At 46.4% G+C, this 20,882-nt stretch overlaps 1 protein-coding gene across 1 annotated transcript; it reads left to right on the top strand.

The window, feature by feature from the left end:
* The first annotated feature begins 16,495 nt into the window (after positions 1-16,495).
* LOC133897593 (peroxidase 17-like) lies at positions 16,496-19,202 on the top strand. Its single transcript, XM_062338381.1, has 3 exons — positions 16,496-16,973; positions 17,075-17,266; positions 18,472-19,202. The coding sequence occupies exons 1-3, from the start codon at positions 16,755-16,757 to the stop codon at positions 19,084-19,086; spliced, it is 1,026 nt and encodes a 341-aa protein (XP_062194365.1). The 5' UTR covers positions 16,496-16,754; the 3' UTR covers positions 19,087-19,202.
* Positions 19,203-20,882: the final 1,680 nt, after the last annotated feature.

Below are 20,882 nucleotides of genomic sequence, written 5' to 3'. Positions count from 1 at the left end.
TTAATTAAAAAAGGGGCAGACCCTATCTCTTTGCATCTGTAGTTGGAGAAAATTGGTACATCTTGAACAAAGGGTTGTGTACACATCTAAAAAATGTCAAGTGCTTACATTTTGCTTAACTTATAAAACTTTTGGGAGTATATTTATGAATATCGGTGTGAAAATTGAGTTTTTGGCTCATTAGCAATCCAAATACGGGATTTAGTTGTATGGCATCCGACCATCGTCAAGCGCTTAGAGCATCAGAAACTAGCTAGCTTGTTCCACTGAAACAAGCGGTCAGGAGCGCTTAAATGGATGGCTGAAATAGTCGGCATTGCTATTTCTCCACGATACCGGTAGTTTTTACTCACTGTAAATGCATGAATAAGCGCCACACCTACTCGCATCACGTGATCAATTTTCTACATTCTACACCGAAAATATATATTGCACAAGCATATATTGGTGCGTGCAGAGATTAGGTGGGAGCGAGAGTAATATTTATCTTCTACCTAGAGGGCGAGAATACCCACGAGATGTTATACTATTCATATCATTTTCTGTAAAATAAATTAAACACATAATCGAATTCTGACTACACGATAGAAACATGTTATACTTAAAAGCTTTATGTTTAGACAGCATGGTGCGTGGGGTCAAGCCCTCGCGGTTTGAGGGCAACGCCCTTGGAATTTATTTTCAGGGCACAGATCGCATATATGAAAACTTTATAAAAATTCATCAGATTAATCATATCAAGTTGATTTTAAGCCATTCAAAATGTCTATATTTTCACTAGATTAATCATATTTGTTGAGCCTCTATTTTCATAATATCTCTATCTTTCCCTCTGGGAGGGTGATTTCTCTAAATATTGGCATCTCAGCAGATGATCCATTTGTTGAGCCCACTGGAGTGCAGCTCGTATGGATTGTCTACTGATAGGGAGAATTTTATAAATCTTGCCCTCTCAGCGAGTGGTCAATTTGTTAGTCTCAGTGGTGGTTGTGCAAGCCGCGATGACATGTTAGGTGGACTCTTCTCGCTATCTGGTTCAATGATGATATTTATTGTGTTAGGATTTTAACAGAAGTATCACCATGATCGATAAGCCAAGTACAAGATCAACGTCAAACACGATGTTTTTAATGAGGTTCGACCAATTTGCATACGTCATTAGGGTATGATTATGGGCATTCCTCCTCAACTGTTTCTGTCAATCTATAATTACAACGGTGGTGCCTAATATTTATAGTCCTGAAAATAGGAGTTTGACTACAACTCTATTCCTAGTCTCACCTAATTATAAGTTAAGTCTATCTGCAATCGACCATGTACACATATTCGACATATATACCAACAAAGTTCACCTTAGGCGAATATACACACCAACTTTAAATTTGTCATGTTCGAACCGCTGTGTATCCAGACTTGAGTTGTCTAGCTCCGCTGCTCATCCTGAATAACCCGACGAGGATGCCTCGCCGCCGGGAACATATTCTGCAAAATTTGTAGCTCCTACATCTATGACTTTACCTTTCAACTTGTACTGATGAGCTCCCATCTTCTCATCTGTAATCAAAGTCTTGTCATCTTGCATCACCTCCAAGGTTTTCTTATTTGGCATCGTCTGATACAACTAACCTTCTTCATGTAGAATCCCAAACGAGATTATATTCCTTCTAATTCCACCATATGCCACACACCCTTAATTAACACTTCTTGTCTATCATACATCTTTAGTTTGATATTGTCAACTCCTATAACATGGTAACCCATATCATCTCCTAAGTGAGCAATACCAAAGTCACATTTAGAGTATGAAAAGAATCACTCATTTTTAGCTGTTGCATGATATGAATTTGCGGAATCTAACAACTCGCTTCACCATAAGACTTTTCACTCGATAGTGCGAGAACAAGATCACCATCGCTCTCTGAGTCATCTTTCTTGAAAACCACAACATTTGTCGCGCCTTTCTTCTTCTTTTTCTTATCCGTCTCCTTGCCTCGATCACCCTTGACCAGCAAAGTATTTCTAGACAAACCCTCACTGGCATTGTTCTTCCTCCTTTGTTCATGAGCAAACAACATCGTAAGAATATCATCCACTTTGACTGTATCTTTGTCATACGTTAATATAGTGACTAAGTGCTCATAAGACCTTGGCAAGAAATACAGAAGAATTATCTCCTTATCTTCATCATCAATTGTCACCTCTACCTTCACAAGGTCAGTGATAATTTGATTGAAAACGTTTATATGCTCAGTAAGATCCGATCACTTCTGCATCATCAGCCCGTACAATTTATGCTTTAAATATAGCTTTCGAGTCAATGTCTTGGACACGAATTGATCGACCAATTTATCTTAAAAATTTTTAGGTGATGATTCTTTCATGACATGATACATAATTTGATCGAAAAGACATAACCTGATTATCGCCGCTACTTGTGCTTGTATCTCTTCCCACTTGTCATTATATACGGGATCCAACTTCATCACCTGCAGGTCCTTCAGGATACCCTGTTATGCCAGTAGATCCTTAACCCACATATGACAAAGCCCAAAATTACCAGTCTCATTAAATCTTATCACTTGAATTTAGACGGCATCTATATGTTGTTGCAGTCAAATCCTTTCGCTCACGCGTACCACACGCTTGCATGCTCTTCCCTACGCCCCTCCTAGATGCACCACCAAGTATATATCAAACCACACGTAAACCGTCTCGTACAACGCCTATGCATGATTCACCGCTCTCGAATCCCGTCGAAAACCACGACACTTCCACACGATAAAAGTTGACCTACTCAATCGCCACCTGCCATTAACCATCAACCGTCATAAGCAATAGTTCAAAAAACAACCGATTGCAATTTGAGCAATTCCCGTAGACTTCCCTTCTTCGGTTGCCTCTGAGTCTCGTGTTCTATTGCTCCTGTCATAGCCCCCGGCTGCTCTTTATTTCCCGTCACACGCAGCAACACAATCCAGTCGGTCTCAAAAAAACCAGGCACACCGTGTCCTGGTCGGACTCCATATCCGCGCCCACATGTCTTTCCCGCCAGAATCGACTCCCGGTCCAACTCCACGGACGCACGTGCCCAACCGAGCCACAAAATCGCTCCACATGCCGCCCATCTGTGCCCGGTCGCCCACGTTCCACGCGTGACCAAGTCTGGTGCCATAGCCGACCGACGAACGGCGAGCCAAGCCACCTCGGGCCAGCAGTCCCCGAGCCGGCCCATGCCACCGCGCTCGCCAATCTGGTTCACTTGGGTCTCACCCAACCCCGCCTGGGCCTCTAGCCACCAGCCCATCTATGAGCCACCTGCCCCAACTGGGCCAATAGCCTCTCGCCCGGCCTGCCTGCTGAGCGCCGGTTCTGGGCCACGCCAACCGCGCGCTCTGGCCGACCACGCCTGGGTCGGAGTTTTTTTTAATATATTTTTGATTAAAAATTTAAATAAATAGATTTCTCAATGTAACATTATAAAAATAGACGTATGCCGTCCTCTGAAAGAGCTGCAGCCCTCTCAGAGGGCGGTGATGAGTGCCACGATGGCAGGACCACCCATTATCGCCCTTTGAAAGGGCGGGTGTGGCTAACTGCCATCTTAGAGGGTGGGTATGGCGTAACCGCCCTCTGAGAAGGCGGGTAGGTGGCAACCGCCTACTGTGAGGGCGGATAGGTTCCATCCTCTCTCTCACCAGGTGGGTAGACTTAGCTTTGGTTTTTGTTAATTGTACATTTGTATTGTTCAATATTTGAAATTGATATGTTGTAAAATTTAGAATTAAAATGGTAAAAAAAGTGGCCAATATGGCATAACGGGGAATCGATATTTTGGAAAATATGGATCGTTGTATATATGTCGATATTTTGGACTAGTTTACGTATTGTTGGGAGGATACAAAATCAATTTTTTGAATAAATTATATATGTGAAGCACTCGCAGCATATTACACGACAATGAGGTTACAAACGGTGACAAATATAAGATTATACATACGGTGAAAAATATTATATGAGACTGTAACAACGAAGACACGACGACAAAAAAAGGTGGCATGTACGGTTCGCATAAAGACCTATTTAATAGTGCGCCGCTCATAATCATAACATACCTTAAGGAGTGGAAACATGTCGAGTTACATTAGATACTCTATACTGAGTGCACCTATGATATTTGCCCTTTTGCAGGGCATCCGGACCTGCCGCCTTAGCACGACGGGCCCTCTCCCGCTTCCTTGCTCTCTCAGCTTCGCGGGCCTGAGCCGCGGTATGGTCCTGCGTTGCCTTCCTCATACGCTCTTCTTCCTGCCGCTTCAGCCGTAGTTCCTCTTGCTGTTGCTCGTACTCCCGGCGTGCATAAGCTTCCCTCCTCCACCATATGGTCATGTCGACCCACCACTTCTGGTCTTCATTTTGCTCAATGTCGAGCCATTCAATAAAGTCACAAATAGGTGGAGGAGACTAGACAAATAGAACAAGATGAGAGATTAGTAAAACAGTGCGTGAAATCAGAAAAGATGTGGCTGATCTTTGTCGCTATACTGGTGGGTACTCATACGATCCATGTTGAGGCTTGACGTATTGGTAGTTGGCACACATGAAGAAGCGTAGGCCATAGGTGTAGGAAATGTCTTGGGACTCGCAAAGCCTATAACGGTCACCACAAAAGCACATCGGTGGTTCGATCCCCTAGGAGATAAAAATCCTCCAATGTTTCTTTGGTGAGCTTGGTGGAACTAAGGAAGACATTGCAGTTGAGAGAACTGAGAAATGAGTGGTGTATCCATGCATGAATGTGAGGTTATTTATGGTGACGGAGGGCAGGAGCATTGGATTGCCTCTTGAAGAATGGAGTGGGTGTATGGGCTTGGCGGGGGTCAGGAGCATTGGATTCCCTCTTGAAGAACGGAAAAGTTGTGACAATGATGCTGGATAGAGATTTCATGTGTCAAGATACATGTGTTGTCATTTAATTTTTTGTAAAATCTCTCTCATGTTGTCACTTCTTATCTACAGCTTGCGCAAGGACAAATGTGTTGTCATTTCATGGTTAAAGTTGAGTGGTGCAGTCAATTCGTGTCTACGGATTACGCCAGGACAGAGGTGATGTCATTTAATGGTTAAAGTTGAGTCGTGTGGTCACTTCGTGACTAAAGCTAGACTCCTGATAGAGTTTTCGAGTGGTCACTTCGTGTATAAGTAGCTTTGTAAGAAGTATTTTTCTAAGTCTGTCGTGAACGGTTCATACAAAGCCGAGGACGATAGAAAGTAGCGTGTTGTCACGTTGGATTAAGAAATGCAACTAGCATGTGGTCACATTGGAATAAAAAAATGCAGTTACGACATGGTAAGTAGACCATAGAGATTAGACGCGTCCGAATATGTAAGAATAGCTCACGAATTGAAGAAGCATATGTAAGTTACAAAAGCAAATGTACAATCCTGCTGCTGTCTCCTCTGCTGACGTCAGTCGTTCCCCACCATCATGGTCCAGGTGCCGCTGCCACTGGTTGGCTCTCATGCGGCCCCTAGAGTAGGTCAGGGCGTCGGGTGCACCAACCTGCCTGGTAGGCCTAGTAGGGATCAAAGGTGTCGAAGCCTCCTCCTGGGTGTGCTGTGTTCGAAGTGGAGCACTGGGTAGCTGGGACTGTTGGAAGACGTCGTAGTCTAGTGTGCCCCCGAAGAAGTCCCTCACGAGGTCGAACGGGGGGTCTGGCCCAGGCTCATCCTCCTGGCTCGGGTATGAAGATTGCGAAGGTTCCATGACGTCCATGTGTAATGGCTGGAAGGGCTTACGAATAGATGAATTTATTAGATACGAAAAATATGTAAATGAAAATATTTATATAAAATACACTATTGTACATGTGTGGTATGCAGATACAGGAGTAGATGGTCAGGCGTGCGTGCCGTAGTAGGGGTCGAACGATGCTGGTGGGATCAGTTGAGGTGCAGCTGAAGACAGCCCGGCCTCATCTCCGTAGTAACATGTGGACAATATTAGATATACTATTGAATATATTGAATATGGCAATGTAGTGTTGCCCAGTACCCGAGTGGTCTGCGAGTGGTGAGGGTGTCAGTACTGTGCTCGATCTAGGTGGCAGCGTCAAGACGTGTGTAGGTGCACCTAATATTTGTTTCAAATTAATGCATCAGTAACAAACGAATATCTTTAAACGCGTGTGTATGAAATATCCGTACCTATTGGGTCCGGGCCTGTAGGTCGTGGTCCAAGTGGCCGTGTGGGTGCCGACCCCGGTGGACGGTGTTGCACATTAGACCTCCTGGAAGACTTTGCATGGACCCCACTCGACCTGGGAGGCGCCCCGGTGACGTCTGCGGTGGACCGGCAAGAGGTAATCTTCACGGCCCGCACGTTCTTTTCGAAAACCCGCTTGACGAACCCCGCTACATTCACCGCACTGAGCTGCACCCCTTGCTTGAGACGGTCCATGGTTCTGGCTGCGTCCCTATGGATATCATAAATGATATCGGCCTGTGGAAACAGACAAGAAATAAGAATTTCAGTTTATAGTCATTCTTACGCGAGTATATGCTACTGAAATAAGCTGTAAATTACACATACTGCTAATGCAGCGTTCTCGTCCCAATGGCCCGGGTAGGCCTCCGTAGTCGACGCGACGTGGGGCCGGACATCCTCTGGGGTGAAGGTGAGCCATGTACGTGTACGTGGCACGTACCACCACAGGTACTCCTCGAAGCTTCGCTTATCGAATGGACGCGCCTCCTCTACGACATTCTCAAGGGCTTGGGACCATGCTGAGACGTACGGCACCAAGCGATCTGCCCAGAGGTTGCCACCTGGCTGTCCTTTTCGTGTATACCTGCAAGTGAACTACATTAAATAGACTGACAATGAGACGAATGTTATGAATTATTTACTTGATTATAGTTACCTGTGGATGTGGCCTGCAACTGTGCGAATGTTGACAAGGGGGAAAGCCTGGTAGCGCCCGAACTACCATATGACGCGGTGGGGTGAGTACTCCTCGACGAAGATGTCAAAGACGAGTGGCGTCTTCGTAAGCCATTACTCCTCGTCGCAGGTACATAATGGAGACAGACCCAAAGACGCACGAGCTTGGATGAACAAGTAGCTGTAGGGGGTCCAGACCACGTCGTCTGGACAAAGCCGGTCGAATTGCGACCGAAAAAGCTCATTCGCGCTATGAGCCTGCTCATGCGCCTAATGCGGCTGTGTGAGAAACATAGTCAGAATCCAAAACAAAAACATGTGAGAAGTAAAGCATTCAAATATTACATACGTACCTGGCGTTGACACCACAGCGAGGCCATGGTGGGTCTGTACTCCTCGGGCACGCCGTACCATTCCTTAGGGTACGGGGAGCGGTCCACAACTGGCCGGCCTATCGTGAACCTCTTGTAAGATCACAGCTACAGCAGTAGTGGGCATCCAGCAAAAGTGGCTAGTGGCTCCTTCTTCGTGCACGCGTCGCACAACGCCTGACATGTCGCATCAAGGATAGCAGAGGCCCAACTCAACTGTGGTACCTCATCACACTCCGCATCCGCTATCCACCTCGCGTACGAAACAAGGGTCCTCAACACCAGGTGGCATTGGCCACTCGTGAACACAACCCAACCAAACAGCCAAAGCAGGTAGGCCTCCAAATGCCTCGACACCGAGTACACGCCGGCCTCTGGGTACATGTACGCAGGCTACAAGTATTGCAAATGATGATAAGAAAAATATCTAGAAACTCAAAAAGTAAATGAGAAGTTCAACTGGAAGGTACTTGGAATTGTAGGATCCACTTCTTCATAGGCCCTCGTGGATCAGACAAGAACTCAGGCATGTAGGGGGGTGCGTTGTCTGTCCGCTGAACAGGGGCGAAGTGTTGATGCATGACGTTCATCCAGTCAGCATCCATGTCGATAACTCCAACCGTAGCTCTGGCGCAAGGTAAGCCTAACAGGTAGGCTACGTCCTGCAACGTCGGAGTCATCTCGTTGTAGGGGAGGTGGAAAGTATGGGTCTCAGGCCTCCATCGGTCAACTAGGGCAGCTATCAGCGAGCGGTCAAAATAAAATCGTCTCGCTGCTGCCTCGGGGTTCTTCGTCGCCTGGGCCTCCACCAAACGACAAAGTGGTAGGGGTTCCGATGCTACCAACATGCACCATTGGGAATAGAAATAAACCGGGGGATGCAATACATAAATAAATCGGCACATGCGTATCTAAATAGCGACATACTGGTGCTTCCAACGATCGTCGATCGTAAGTAGCTCCCAAGGGCCACATGGTCAGAATACCCCTAACTCTGTATGGTGCACGACGGATAAGAAGTTGTGGTGTCTCTTGTCCACTGCATGGTCAAGAAGCTCAGAGGTCGGAGGGTGCATCATATCTGCATTAAAACCACAGGTACATTAATATATTGCAACATGTAGACAAGAAGAATATATTGAATTGAAATATACATTGCAACTACATATACATGAATAATATGTACTGTCTGTTACATAAAAATATGTACATAGTTACGTGAACAGAACAGCATATTACATACACGTACGAAAAGTTACATGAATATATTGCGACATGTAGGTACAAATGTAAGGTCCAAATGCAACAGAGGGAACTAAGGTTATTACGTACAAATATAACAGCAAGGTACGCTAAATACATTCACACTAAATTGCGGTCATGTACTCACCTACACAGCAGGTGCATTCTTCGGACAGTACTTGTACGTGTGACCTGTTTCATTGCACTGGATGCATTGCTTCACACTTGGACTCACCTCGGATTCATCCATATCGTTGCAAATCCGGCGAGTTTGTCGATGTCTCGGTGCGTTCTTCATCCTTTCCAAATCAGTCACATAGATTCGTGAGGGACCTGGATTACTTGTAAATGTATCAATAATGTCGTAGCCATATAGCTCATGATTCCAGGTATTCAGTATCTGATCCCTCATGAAATACTTTGAAACATATTGCCTGGGAAGCATATTGTGCTTTGCACATGAAGCTATGATGTGTGTACACAGCCTGTGAAGCAATTGTGGCTTCTGGCACGTACAAATGCATGACCCACTCCTAAGCATGCACTTTTGCACATGCCGCTCACATCTTCCACCCATATGACCCTTATCCCGGCACAGGACACTGAATCTGTGCTCCGCAGTCCCCTCTTGATTAGTGTAGTGCATGTGTGCATTCATTGTGGCCTTCTCCATGTATTCACATAGCATCCATCCATAAAGCATACGGTTATCTTTCATTACCTTCGAATGCGCTGCGTACCGATCAATAAAGTATCGGCAAGTCTTATGCATAATACCTTCTACAATTCCAACGAGTAGGAGGGATCTTGTACCACGCATGACCCAGTTATAGACCTCAACAAGATTTGTTGTCATTATCCCATACCTTGCCTCACCACTGTCGTACAACAAAGCCTGTTTTTTATTTTGCTCATTATGTATCCACAGCGAAAAGTTCCTAATAGCTGACCCTGACCTCCTTACTATCTGAGGAGTATCTGTTGGGAGAGGTTCAAGAGCTATCGGTTCATCACCTGTGGCTGCTACCTCAGCTGTCTGTTTTATAGTTAGTTCGTCTAGTCTTGCCCATAGGGCATTGAAATTTCTTTGATGGTTTTGACTGCACAATTTCTTGAAAAGCTTCATCAAATCTTAGTTTTTGAACTGTCTGTAAAAGTTCGCACCCATATGGTGCATGCACCACCTGCTCTTCAAGTCGGGCCACTTTGTGGTAACACACCGTCGAACACTCCTATATTCCATATCCAGCAAAGCCTGCAACAACCCCATATGTCTATCATGAATCAAACAAACATCTGGCTGGTCCAGAATGGTAGCATGCTTCATCCGCTCAAGGAACCAATACCAGCTATTCCCATTCTCACTCTCCACGAAGGAAAATCCCAGTGGCAGGACTTGGTTGTTCCCGTCGACCCCAATTGCAGACAATATATGTTCTTTATACTTCCTAGTGAGGAACGTTCCGTCGAGGTAAATGATGGGTCGACAGTGCCTAAATGCTTTGATGGTTGCCGCAAATGTAAAAAAATCACGCTACAATACTTGTTTCCTGTTGTACTCCACATTAGTCGAGGGGTAATTCTTGATGTCATAGTAACTTTTAGGGTTTCTCCCACATATTGTGGCTAATTGACGAGGTAGACTGTTAAATGAATCTTCATATGTATCGAACCTCATCTCAATAGCCTTTTGTTTTGCCCTCTATACCTTCGCATAGTTTATTGTATACTGGAACCGTTGCTCAATAGCACAGATTATTGATCGTGGCTCATACATCAGGTTGTCCACAATCTCCCCATACATAACATTGGCAATAAAAGCAGATGACAGGTTCCGGTGGGAGAACTCTATTTTCTCAATGTGACAATTATGCTCCCTGACTATTGAGCACTGCCAGTAGTCAACCCACTTCCCCCTGAATGAGTGCACACACCAAGAACATTCAGGCACCAAACACTTCACATCGTGCTCCCTTTTACTCGACTTATCAACCTTGAACTGCCTCCGAAGAGACAACGACCAGAATTTAACTGCATCAATAACAGACTCCTTAGTAGGGTACATAGCCTGAGACACCTCGTTCTCATGATACTCCCACGGTGTCCGATCAGTCTCACTAACCACCAGCTTCGAAAATTCCTGATTCCTCCACTCTGCAGAAACAAGAGCATTTTCCTCCTCGTCGGATGAATCCTCATCGGCAACGGCTTCCTCCAGCTCTTGATCCTCCAACTCCATCTCTTCAATTATGCTAGGGATGTGCTCCCCCTCATCGGCTACACCCTTTAGTTGCATCTCAGGCATATCCGCAATATCTTGCCTGGCCCCGACATTTACCGGGTCTGATTCATCTACCACTGTCTGACTTGTTCCCGCTACTGCTTTCACAGAGTTTATCTCTGTTGGATCCTTCTGATACGCCTCAGCTAACAAAACCAGAGGGAGCCCACTGTCACATAATATATCTACATACTACCTCCAAGTAGATGTCGCATCGATCAGGATGAGCTCGCCAAAATAGCCCTGATTAGCACGGCTTAGGACAGCTCTCAGCTTAAGATCTTGTTGCTGCGGATCCAGTTGAATATGATGCATCAGCCACTTGCACACACCCGCAGTGGTCCTCTCATTGGCTTTACTAAGACCCTTGACGACATGACGAAACCTAGAGAGATCTACACTGTTATGATCATAACTAATTTGACCTTCACCATAATATATCTGAAAATATAATTTATCCGTCATCCCTGGAAACATCCGAAAATATATCCAATGTTAAGACCAGCAAACCATATTTCTGATTATCGAAACTAAAAAAATTACCGACACCGATTATCGCATAACAATAGGTTCTTCAATACGAGCGAAACCTTTATTAGGGGGTAGACCTACCTTGTTTTGTTGACTTATTGCTTTCCAGCAAAGCGTGCCAGCCCTATCTCTAAAGCCCCAAACTTCCACATTTTAGGAGATGCCCTATCTTCCCTTAAAGAGCTAGCTTACGTTCTTCCTATTTGACCCGAAACCGATTGATCTAGCCATGAGCAGGTTGACGAGAGCTCTAACAGGCCTTGGAGGACCGAACCCACGTATGTGGAAAAATACGGGGATGACTTGTGGCTAGGGGTGAAAGGCCAACCAAGATAGGATATAGCTGGTTTTCCGCGAAATCTATTTCAGTAGAGCGTATGATGTCGATGGCCCGAGGTAGGCACTCAATGGGCTAGGGTGGCCCCCATTTCGCTTTAACAACCCTAGGGAAACTCCGAATACAGGCCGTCATCCTTAGTACAGACAGACTGATTGGGTGCTAAGATCCAAAGTCGAGAGGGAAACAACCCAGATCGTACGCTAAGGGATCTTGGTCGGGCCCACCGCTAACTTCTGCTGGAAGGCTGACTTCATAAGGAGTTGTTTTTCTTTTTTGAGACCCAGATGGTTCACTATCTTCTATCTTCCTTTAAAACTACTAGCTGGAAGAGCCCACTGAGTGGCACCAGAAATGCCACTCTGCGATAGTGACCGGCGTGAAACTATACTGGAGGGATCGCTTCGGGGGGGAGGGGGACAAGGGTATAGATAGGATGTTAGACTTCTCTAAAAAAAACCTTGATTTTTTTTTCTGAGTGTCATTTCATGATTGTCCCAATCATGAAATTAATTCAATTCGAGGGGCGGCACCCCAAGCTGGCACCTTTCCTCTTGGGCGACCGAAACTAGAGGTGCACCTGCCCGGGTGGGTAGGGGTGCCTATAGTGGAGGGAGCTCTGCACGCGCGCCTGCGCGTATAGTAAGTACGCATACGCATGCGCATGTGATCAATGCAGATGCTGCGCCCTTTCCTTTCCAAATTGACAATTGAAAAGGTGCCCCTAAGCAAACTAACCTACAATTATTACTAACATCATTATTCTGTACAATCTAGATATTTGAAACTAGCATACTATAAATACTGCTATGCATTTAATAGCTATCCTACCATGTCATAATTAATAATGACAATGTACTACAAAATACAACATTTTCTAAACCCTAAATCCTAGGTCATACCACTAAACCCTAGATCTAGTGGTACTTTACTTACTAACAAAACCATGAGTATAAAAGAAATTACTGGAAAATGCTCTTCCAAATCCGCCGATCGAAAACAGTAGGGCTTCATCGCGCTATCTCCCTCTCCTCTCCTATCCTCTTCTCTCCTTTTCTCTTTTTTCAGAATAAAATGAGGATTTTCCCTCAATTTATTGGCTTATATAGAGGAGGGAGGAGGGGAGGGGGTGCGGGGTTGGCCTCCTAACCGCCCCCTGAGAGGGCGGCAAGGGGTCTAACCGCCCTCTCAAAGGGTGGTAAGGATGGCGAGCGCGGAGATTCCCCCTACCCGGCCTCTGAGAGGGGGCTTAGCCCCAACGCACTTTTAGAGGACGGTAAGGGGTGGCCCTGCCACTGTGACACTCTTTACCGCCCTCTGAGAGGGTTGCAGCCCTTTCAGAGGGCGACAGGTGCCTATTTTTGCAAATGTTGCCCCGAGTAATCTATTTATTTAAATTTTTAATTAAAAAACACCCTAGGTCGTGCCCCCACAACCCACGCCAGCTGCATCGGCCTCCCGCATCGGGCCACGCCTTCGGCCGACTGGGCCGCCCACGTCCACCAGGCCTGGCCGCCTGGGCCACCTTGGCCCACTAGGTTGCACTTACCGAGTTTTTTTATTTTTACGTTATACTTAAATAAATAGACTCATGATGTACAGATTTGCACAAATAACGTCTAACACGGGTGGTTAGCATGTCACGGTAGCACGAGTACTTCCTACCACCCTCTCCGAGGGCAGTTAGGCCCCACACTTCTCTTATTGTCCTTTGAAAGGGTGGTTAGCGCCGGTGCCAGACCCTCCTCGAGCGCCCCCTCTTACAGCCCTCTGAAAGAGAGGTTAGTGCCCTTTCCACCCTCTCAGGGGCAGTTAGCCCCCACCACGCTCCCCTCTCCACCTAACATGAGAAATCAAGTTGAAATATGCCTCGGTTTGCATGTGATGAGTCATTGACAACGTTGGATTTCAAATAATTTTGGTTGATATGAGCTTGTTTATGTGTGATTTTATTTATGGCTAACTAAAGTTTAAATTGGAGTAGACTGTTTTAGAGTCTAAAAATATGTACTCACTGAAACATCCGGTGTGTGGGTTTTTGACCACACCGGATAGTCCGGTGTTACAGTGAAGTGAGCACCGGAGTATTTTCAGTGCTGAAGCAGAAATAGAAACAAACATTGGATGATCCGATGATGGACTTAGAGAGCGTTAGAGTATTTTCTGCAAAGGAGATTTTTTACGTTAAGTTTGATTATGTACACCGGATAGTCCGATGATGAGTTTGTGAACCCGGATAATGTGCAAGACCTTTTGTTGCATAGATGTTGCAGAAGGGTGGTTCGGTGGATTGGCGCACGTTGGATTATCCGGTGATGGACGTGAGATCACCGGAAGATTTTACCAGACCTTTCTTGTAGATAGCAAAAATTTTCTAGAATGGATAGTGTTACACTCATCGGATGGTCTGGTGTTCAGGAGCAGAACACATCGGAACATCCGGTGTTCACATTTTCTGCCAGATGTGCTCTGAGTTGAAGTTTTTGATTTGTGCTAACATGGAGATGTTTTGGAGAGTGAAGAAATGTGTTTGCTTGTTTCAATGTGTGCAGGTGACGGATGCAACTTGGCGGTCGATGACAGGTGATCAGGGCTAAGCGGGTGCTTGGTGTCAGACGATCAAAGAGGGCCGGGTGGTGTTAAGGTCAAGCAAAGTATAAAACAGAGGTTGAAAAAGTCAAGCGAAGGGGACGCCGGTGGAGCCAGCCGTCCACGCAGCACATCAGTGGGCGCCGAGCACTTGGTTTATTCCAAGTCTAGAGTAGGTTGCACATCAAAGGAGGAGAAGCATAAGCTTCGCGCAGTGCATAGATATATTGTATAGGTCACGAAGAGACTATATTTAAAAAAACTATTAGCAAGTACTCAAAGGGTTGATGCCATCGGACGACGAATGCATTTTGTTTCTTTTTTTCACCGCTTGACAGCAGAGGGCTATGCCCTTATTTAAATACATATACAATATTTTTTATGTCATTTGTTCCATAACAGGTCAATATTGCTGTTTTTGGGAATTAACTTTAGTCGACTGAAGGGGGGGAGACCAAGACCAGAGTACCACCCCACTATTTAAAAGTTTCTCGGCTTCGGCCCTCCAAAGTCAGGACCGAAACCGCGAAGGGGCCACTATTAGGAAAACGATACCATGTGGGCCCCCGCTCGTTGACTTCAGCTATAATGGTTAAATCCCAAAAATCAAAATAAAGAGACTAACATCAAGGTAGGGACAATTCCCTTTATGTTATGTAAGAGTTAGGCTCGATAAGAAGTAGCAAGCAAATGAATGAAGCTTGGAGGTGAAGCCCAAAAGCCTAAAGGGTGCAACGAAGCCTGAAGTATGAAGAATATAGCAAAGTCTAGAGGCCGAAGGGATGCAACAAAGCCCGAAGAACGAAGAGTGTAGTGAAGTCCTGAGGCTGAAGGGGTGCGATAAGGCCCGAAGGACGAAGGATCCAGCAAAAGTCCTGAGACCGAAGGGAGACGGCACGAGTACCCTCGGTAACAGAGGGAAGGCTAGCTTGGAGAGGGACCTGCAAGTTAGCTGGAACCTGACGATAGAGTGGCTCAAGGAAGATTGCCAGCAGTCTCGACAAAGGGATCGGTGCGGGACCTCCAAGACACGTGTCAAAATTTCGTTAGTTAGGGCAATATATGTAGATAATAACCATTATACCCTTTGAGATAACCTGAAATATTTTCTAATATTAGTAGGAATAATCTTGTGGATAAAAGGCTAACATGTAATAACAGCAGGAGTAGTTGAGTATATCTATAAATACTGTCACTTTTTTAATGTAAAAAAGATGAATAGTTATTAAATCAACGATTATTATATTATTCATCGTGTTACGATCACTATAGCAACAATAGTCTTCGTTTATTGATACCACACGTCAACCTGCAATAAATCATCATTTGAGACTATAGGAAGCACGAGAGGGAGCCGAGTGTACGAAGTGAAAACGAGAAACCAAGTACCACCACCACTCGATTCACCCCTGTTCACACCTTTGACTGAACTAAACAAAGGTAGCCGCGGTCCCCGTTGTTTTATCATCTTGCAAAAAACGTCAGCAGAAACAAAAATGCCACATCGCACGTAAGATCACCTTCAATTATTATTTTTTCATTTTACTTTCTTTTCGATTCTCCTCTTCATTTCTATTCTCTTTATTTTCTCTCATCTTTAACAACTTTCTTCGAAGTGATTCGTAAAGAGAATGAGAGAATCTCGTCGTAAAAGGAATATCCTTAAAAATCCTTTCGTGATGTGAACCGCAAAGAGAAATAGTTGAAGTACTGAAATAAATGAAAATTTCTTTATAAAAAATTTGTAGACTCTTATGAAAAACCGTTAAAAATGGTATAAGAAAATCCGAGCCAATGCTCCCTCGGGACTCGCATCCTCTGACTTTACCGTAAAGTCAGAGGTGCTACAGTGTTTTGTAACGGATCACGGATGTACTGTTAGGATTTTAATGATACACTACTGCTACGATATTTTTTCCAACAGTATTTTCGCGACAGTAGCTGCTATAGTGTTTTTGACACAGTAATAAACTGCATTTAACTGTTTATGCGATCACGAAACACTATAGCACGTCTGACTTTGCCAGAGGATGCGAGTCCGCTCCCTCGTCCCCTGCCAGTCAATCGCCGGCCGTGCCACTGGTACCCACCGAGACACGGAGCACGATCCAAGCGGATATTTTTACGCGCGCACGCGCAGTAACACGAGCCCTGTGTGACCGAAGCCATCACCCATGCCGCGCTCGCGCGTGGTAGGAGTGGAGTGGAGTGGGGGCCGGCGCCCGTGCTCGCGCACGTACTCGCTCGCACCGTCCGCCCACCACTGACCCCTTTCTATCTATAACTACCCGCCGTGGCCTCGCGAGTTGGACGCTACTAGTACGCTGCCAAACAGCAGAGCAGAGCAGAGCAGCACGTCCCCTTCCGGAACGGAAAGGAGCAGAGCGATCCACCCCTGCCCCTGAGTCCCCGACCCCTTTGTGGGCGCGTGCGTCCTTGTCCCGCCCCCCTCTCTCTCTGGCCATGGCGATCCACCGCGCCTGCCTCCCCATCGTCGCCGTGTTTCTTGCGATCCTCTGCCGCGCCGAGGCGGCCGTGAGGGAGCTCAAGGTCGGGTACTACGCCGAGACGTGCCCGGAGGCCGAGGAAATCGTCCGGGAGACCATGGCCCGCGCGCGCGCCCGCGAGGCCCGCAGCGTCGCGTCCGTCATGCGCCTCCAGTTCCACGACTGCTTCGTCAACGTGAGTCACCTATCCATCCAACCGATCTCACTACGGTTGCACGTGGTTTCGCGGTCGATCTGACGAGGCTTTCTCTGTTCCTTGCGGATGGCGGTGGGAAGGGGTGCGACGGGTCGGTGCTGATGGACGACACGCCGACGATGCTCGGCGAGAAGGAGGCGCTGTCCAACATCAACTCCCTGCGTTCGTTCGAGGTCATCGACGAGGTCAAGGAGGCGCTGGAGGAGCAGTGCCCCGGCGTCGTCTCCTGCGCCGACATCGTCGTCATGGCCGCCCGCGACGCCGTCGTCCTGGTACGTGCGCTTCCGCGGCAGATCCATGCGTTACTACTGGGGAGATGCGATGCGCATGCCGTTCCTCCTCCGCTGTCTGCCGTTTCCAGTGCAAAATCCAGCGTTTCTCTTCCGCTGCCTGCCGTTTCCAGTGCAAAATTCAGCGTTTCCTCCTGTTCCTGCCTCTGCCATCACTTGCGTGTGGGCGCCACGACTGTGTATGCCTCGCACCGTTTGCAGTGGAAATGCTTCGGTATTTGACAGGAAATTATTTGATGATTTCCAAATCATACAATAAAAAACATTTAATGTGCAAATTGACAGATAGCCTGATTCACAGTTACTTACCCACAACCAATCATGTCACTTTGCCATTTCGCTTTTCCCTACATGGATGGTGCATGCACCAGTTTGCTCCCTTGCTCCCTGTAACCACCACAGCCGGCATGAGGATGGCATCACGCGTCCCCTTCCGCGTGCACCTCAGCACCTCCCCATAGGCAGACAGCCAGACAGACAGAGCGTGGGCAACCAACCGGGAAAGGCCAGGCCAGAGGGCCGCGCCCACGAAAGCCGAGCACCCCATGCCGCGGCTATAGTTGTAGCCTTGGACTTTTAGCGGAGACAACCCGTACCGCGTTGGGTGCCGCCTGGAGGGACAAAGATGCCGACCTCGCCTTCCGTGAGCTAATTGATTTTTTTATCACCGTTAAAAATTAATTTTGCTTATTTGCTAGTATGATTTATCGTCATTAAGTTAGATGATCAATATTTTATTAATATAAATGATATTTTAATAAAAAAAAGTTAATCTTTTTAGTAATAAATCATCAATTTATTCCCCTCCACGACAAGAGGTCCCCTCTCTCTGTCAGAACGGGTGACGATTTTTGTGGAGTACTTTGCCTGCTCCCTGCTCCTCACGAAGGTTCTGATTCTGAGGCGTGGAGACAAGGGACGTTGCCCTGGGAGCCAAACTGTCACCATGCCAGCAAGAGTGTTTTTTTCGTTGCTAGTTTAGATTGTGGTACAAAAAAACATTGTTTTCTGGGAGAGAGAAAAACATTGCACCTGCAACGGGAAGATCGGTTCATAAAATGGCCTTAGTACGGATTGGTTTTCAGTCCAACTAATGGCATGCTGTCGGTTTGCAGCATCCATCACTATCAGTAAACATGAAGTATACTCCTATATTGACTTGGTTTGTGTCCGTTCTCTTTCCACAGACCGGTGGGCCCAACTGGGAGGTGAGGCTTGGGCGCGAGGACAGCCTGACGGCGAGTCAGGAGGACTCGGACAACATCATGCCGAGCCCGCGCGCCAACGCGAGCGCGCTCATCCGCCTCTTCGCCGGCCTCAACCTCTCCGTCACAGACCTCGTCGCGCTCTCCGGATCGCACTCCATCGGCGAGGCCCGCTGCTTCTCTATCTTCTTCCGCCTCTACAACCAGTCCGGCTCCGGCCGGCCGGACCCAAACATGGACGCCACCTACCGCGACAAGCTCGACGCGCTCTGCCCCATGGGCGGCGACGAGGAGGTCACCGGCGGCTTGGACGCCACCCCTGTTGTCTTCGACAACCAGTACTTCAAGGACCTCGTCGGCCTCCGCGGCTTCTTGAACTCCGACCAGACGCTCTTCTCCGACAACGCCAGGACCGGGTGGGTCGTGAAGCGTTTCAGCGGGGACCAGGACGCCTTCTTCAAGGCCTTCGTCGAGGGGATGATCAAGATGGGCGAGCTGCAGAACCCCAGGAAGGGGGAGATACGGCGCAACTGCCGCGTCGCCAATGGCTCGCCGCCGCCGCCGAATGAGGCGGTGGCCCGCGTCGTGGACTTCTGAGCTCCGGTAGCTGCTTCAGAAGAGCTCTCTGATATGGTAGTGATGTGTTGATAGGGTTTTGAACTTCTGATCCTGTGTAAATTTTGCACCTATATATGATAATGGTGTCAGATTCAGAGCTGCTGTGCTCATTGCTTGCTGATGGGTGCAAAATAATTGAGTAACTAAGCTTATGACAAGGGTAGCCTAAGTTTGCAAATTGCATCCGTGATTTTGTACGTTCTGGCGTTATGCTGACCATTTTAATTCGCAAAAAAATAAATCGAGTGCTACCTCACGGATGGTGTATATATATAGAGAGAGGGGGGCTAACATGATAGATCGAGCATCCGCTAACATGACATAATATAATTCGGAATTACTCGGGGGGGGGGGGGGGGACGCAAAAATAAACAATTGCTTTTGGCGATGGTCGTGGTAGTCTGCTCCGACTGGAGGACACGCGGAAGTGGGAGGATGTCGTGAGCTAGCAATCGTACCGTGCCTGGTTCCAAAGCGCAACTTCTCACACGAGAGTGGCATGGGCATGGGCGCATGGCGAGTCGCGAGCGCACCCCTGTAATCTTCATTATATTTTGCTTGTTTTAATTAGAGAATGTATTCTCCCACTTATAAAGGGAGATAAGACAAAAGAATAGAGAAAGTGCTGGTGGAATGTGTTGGAGAAGCTTGAGAACAGTCTGAAGAAAAATCAACTGGAGATGCTTTTGACTCAGTGATTGGATCACATTTTATCAGATATACCAAAAAACCATTAGATACGTCATAGCCGGTTGCTCCCACTTAAAAAGCAACCAATCACAAAGTGCACTTATATTCGGCAACTCAAGCACCGAAAAATCGATTTCAGTATTTAAGTACTAAAAATTTCTGCATTTGACACATAAGATACCGAATACGATACTGTTCACCGTATTCAGCATCTCCTTATATTCTGTGTCGAATACAGGCCAGCCCCGCTCACATCGCGTCGGTCGGTGCTTTCGACGCGACAGGTCATGTCATGTCGCGTCGTGTCACGTTGTGTCACTTTTGCCACCTTTTTGAAAGTGCACGCTGCCGTGTTTCCCTATAAAATACGAGCGTGCTATCGTGTTTCGCTATAAGGAGCCGCAGCGCAACCAAAGAGCAAACGAGCAGCGCGAGCAAGGGAGGAGAGAGGAGAAGAAGCAGCAACGCAGCGCGTGGAGAGAAGCAGCGCTATGTGAGGAGTAGCAGCAGCGCGAGGAGAGGAGAATTCGTTCGAGACGAGCAGGAGCAGTAACGCAAGTTACAATAAGTACTTAAATTATATATTTAATTAATATTTACAACAATAATAGTAATTAAAGTAAGTGGATTATTTAATCTGTTTAATTATATTTGTATAATTATTTGCTTAGTTTGACTATATGAATTTGATTATTTGTTTAGTTAGTTTAATAGTAATTAGTGTGAGTTTGTATAATAGTAATTAGCGTGAATTTGTATAATAGTAATTATTCTTTTAGTCCGAGTAAGTAGATTCTATAATGGTACTTATTTACTAAGTTAGTGTAATTAGATTATTTAATTACTTTAATAATATGATGACCTTGTGGTGCCACTTTGTGTTAGTGGTGGCGTAGGGTGGTGCCGTAGTACATACATACTCTCTATAGGTGGAAGTAGGGAGTCGATGCAATAAGAGGAAAGAGAGAAAAAGAAAAGACAGAAAATGGTAAAGGATAAAAAATTTGGGTTGGACAGAAAGATTTGATAAAAATCATAATGCACCAAACAATTATCAAATTAAAGTTTTTAATTAATAGTGGTGT

The sequence above is a fragment of the Phragmites australis genome, chromosome 17 (genome assembly GCF_958298935.1).
Source record: "Phragmites australis chromosome 17, lpPhrAust1.1, whole genome shotgun sequence".
Classification (NCBI taxonomy): domain Eukaryota; kingdom Viridiplantae; phylum Streptophyta; class Magnoliopsida; order Poales; family Poaceae; genus Phragmites; species Phragmites australis.
This window is presented reverse-complemented; position numbering and strand designations above follow the sequence as displayed.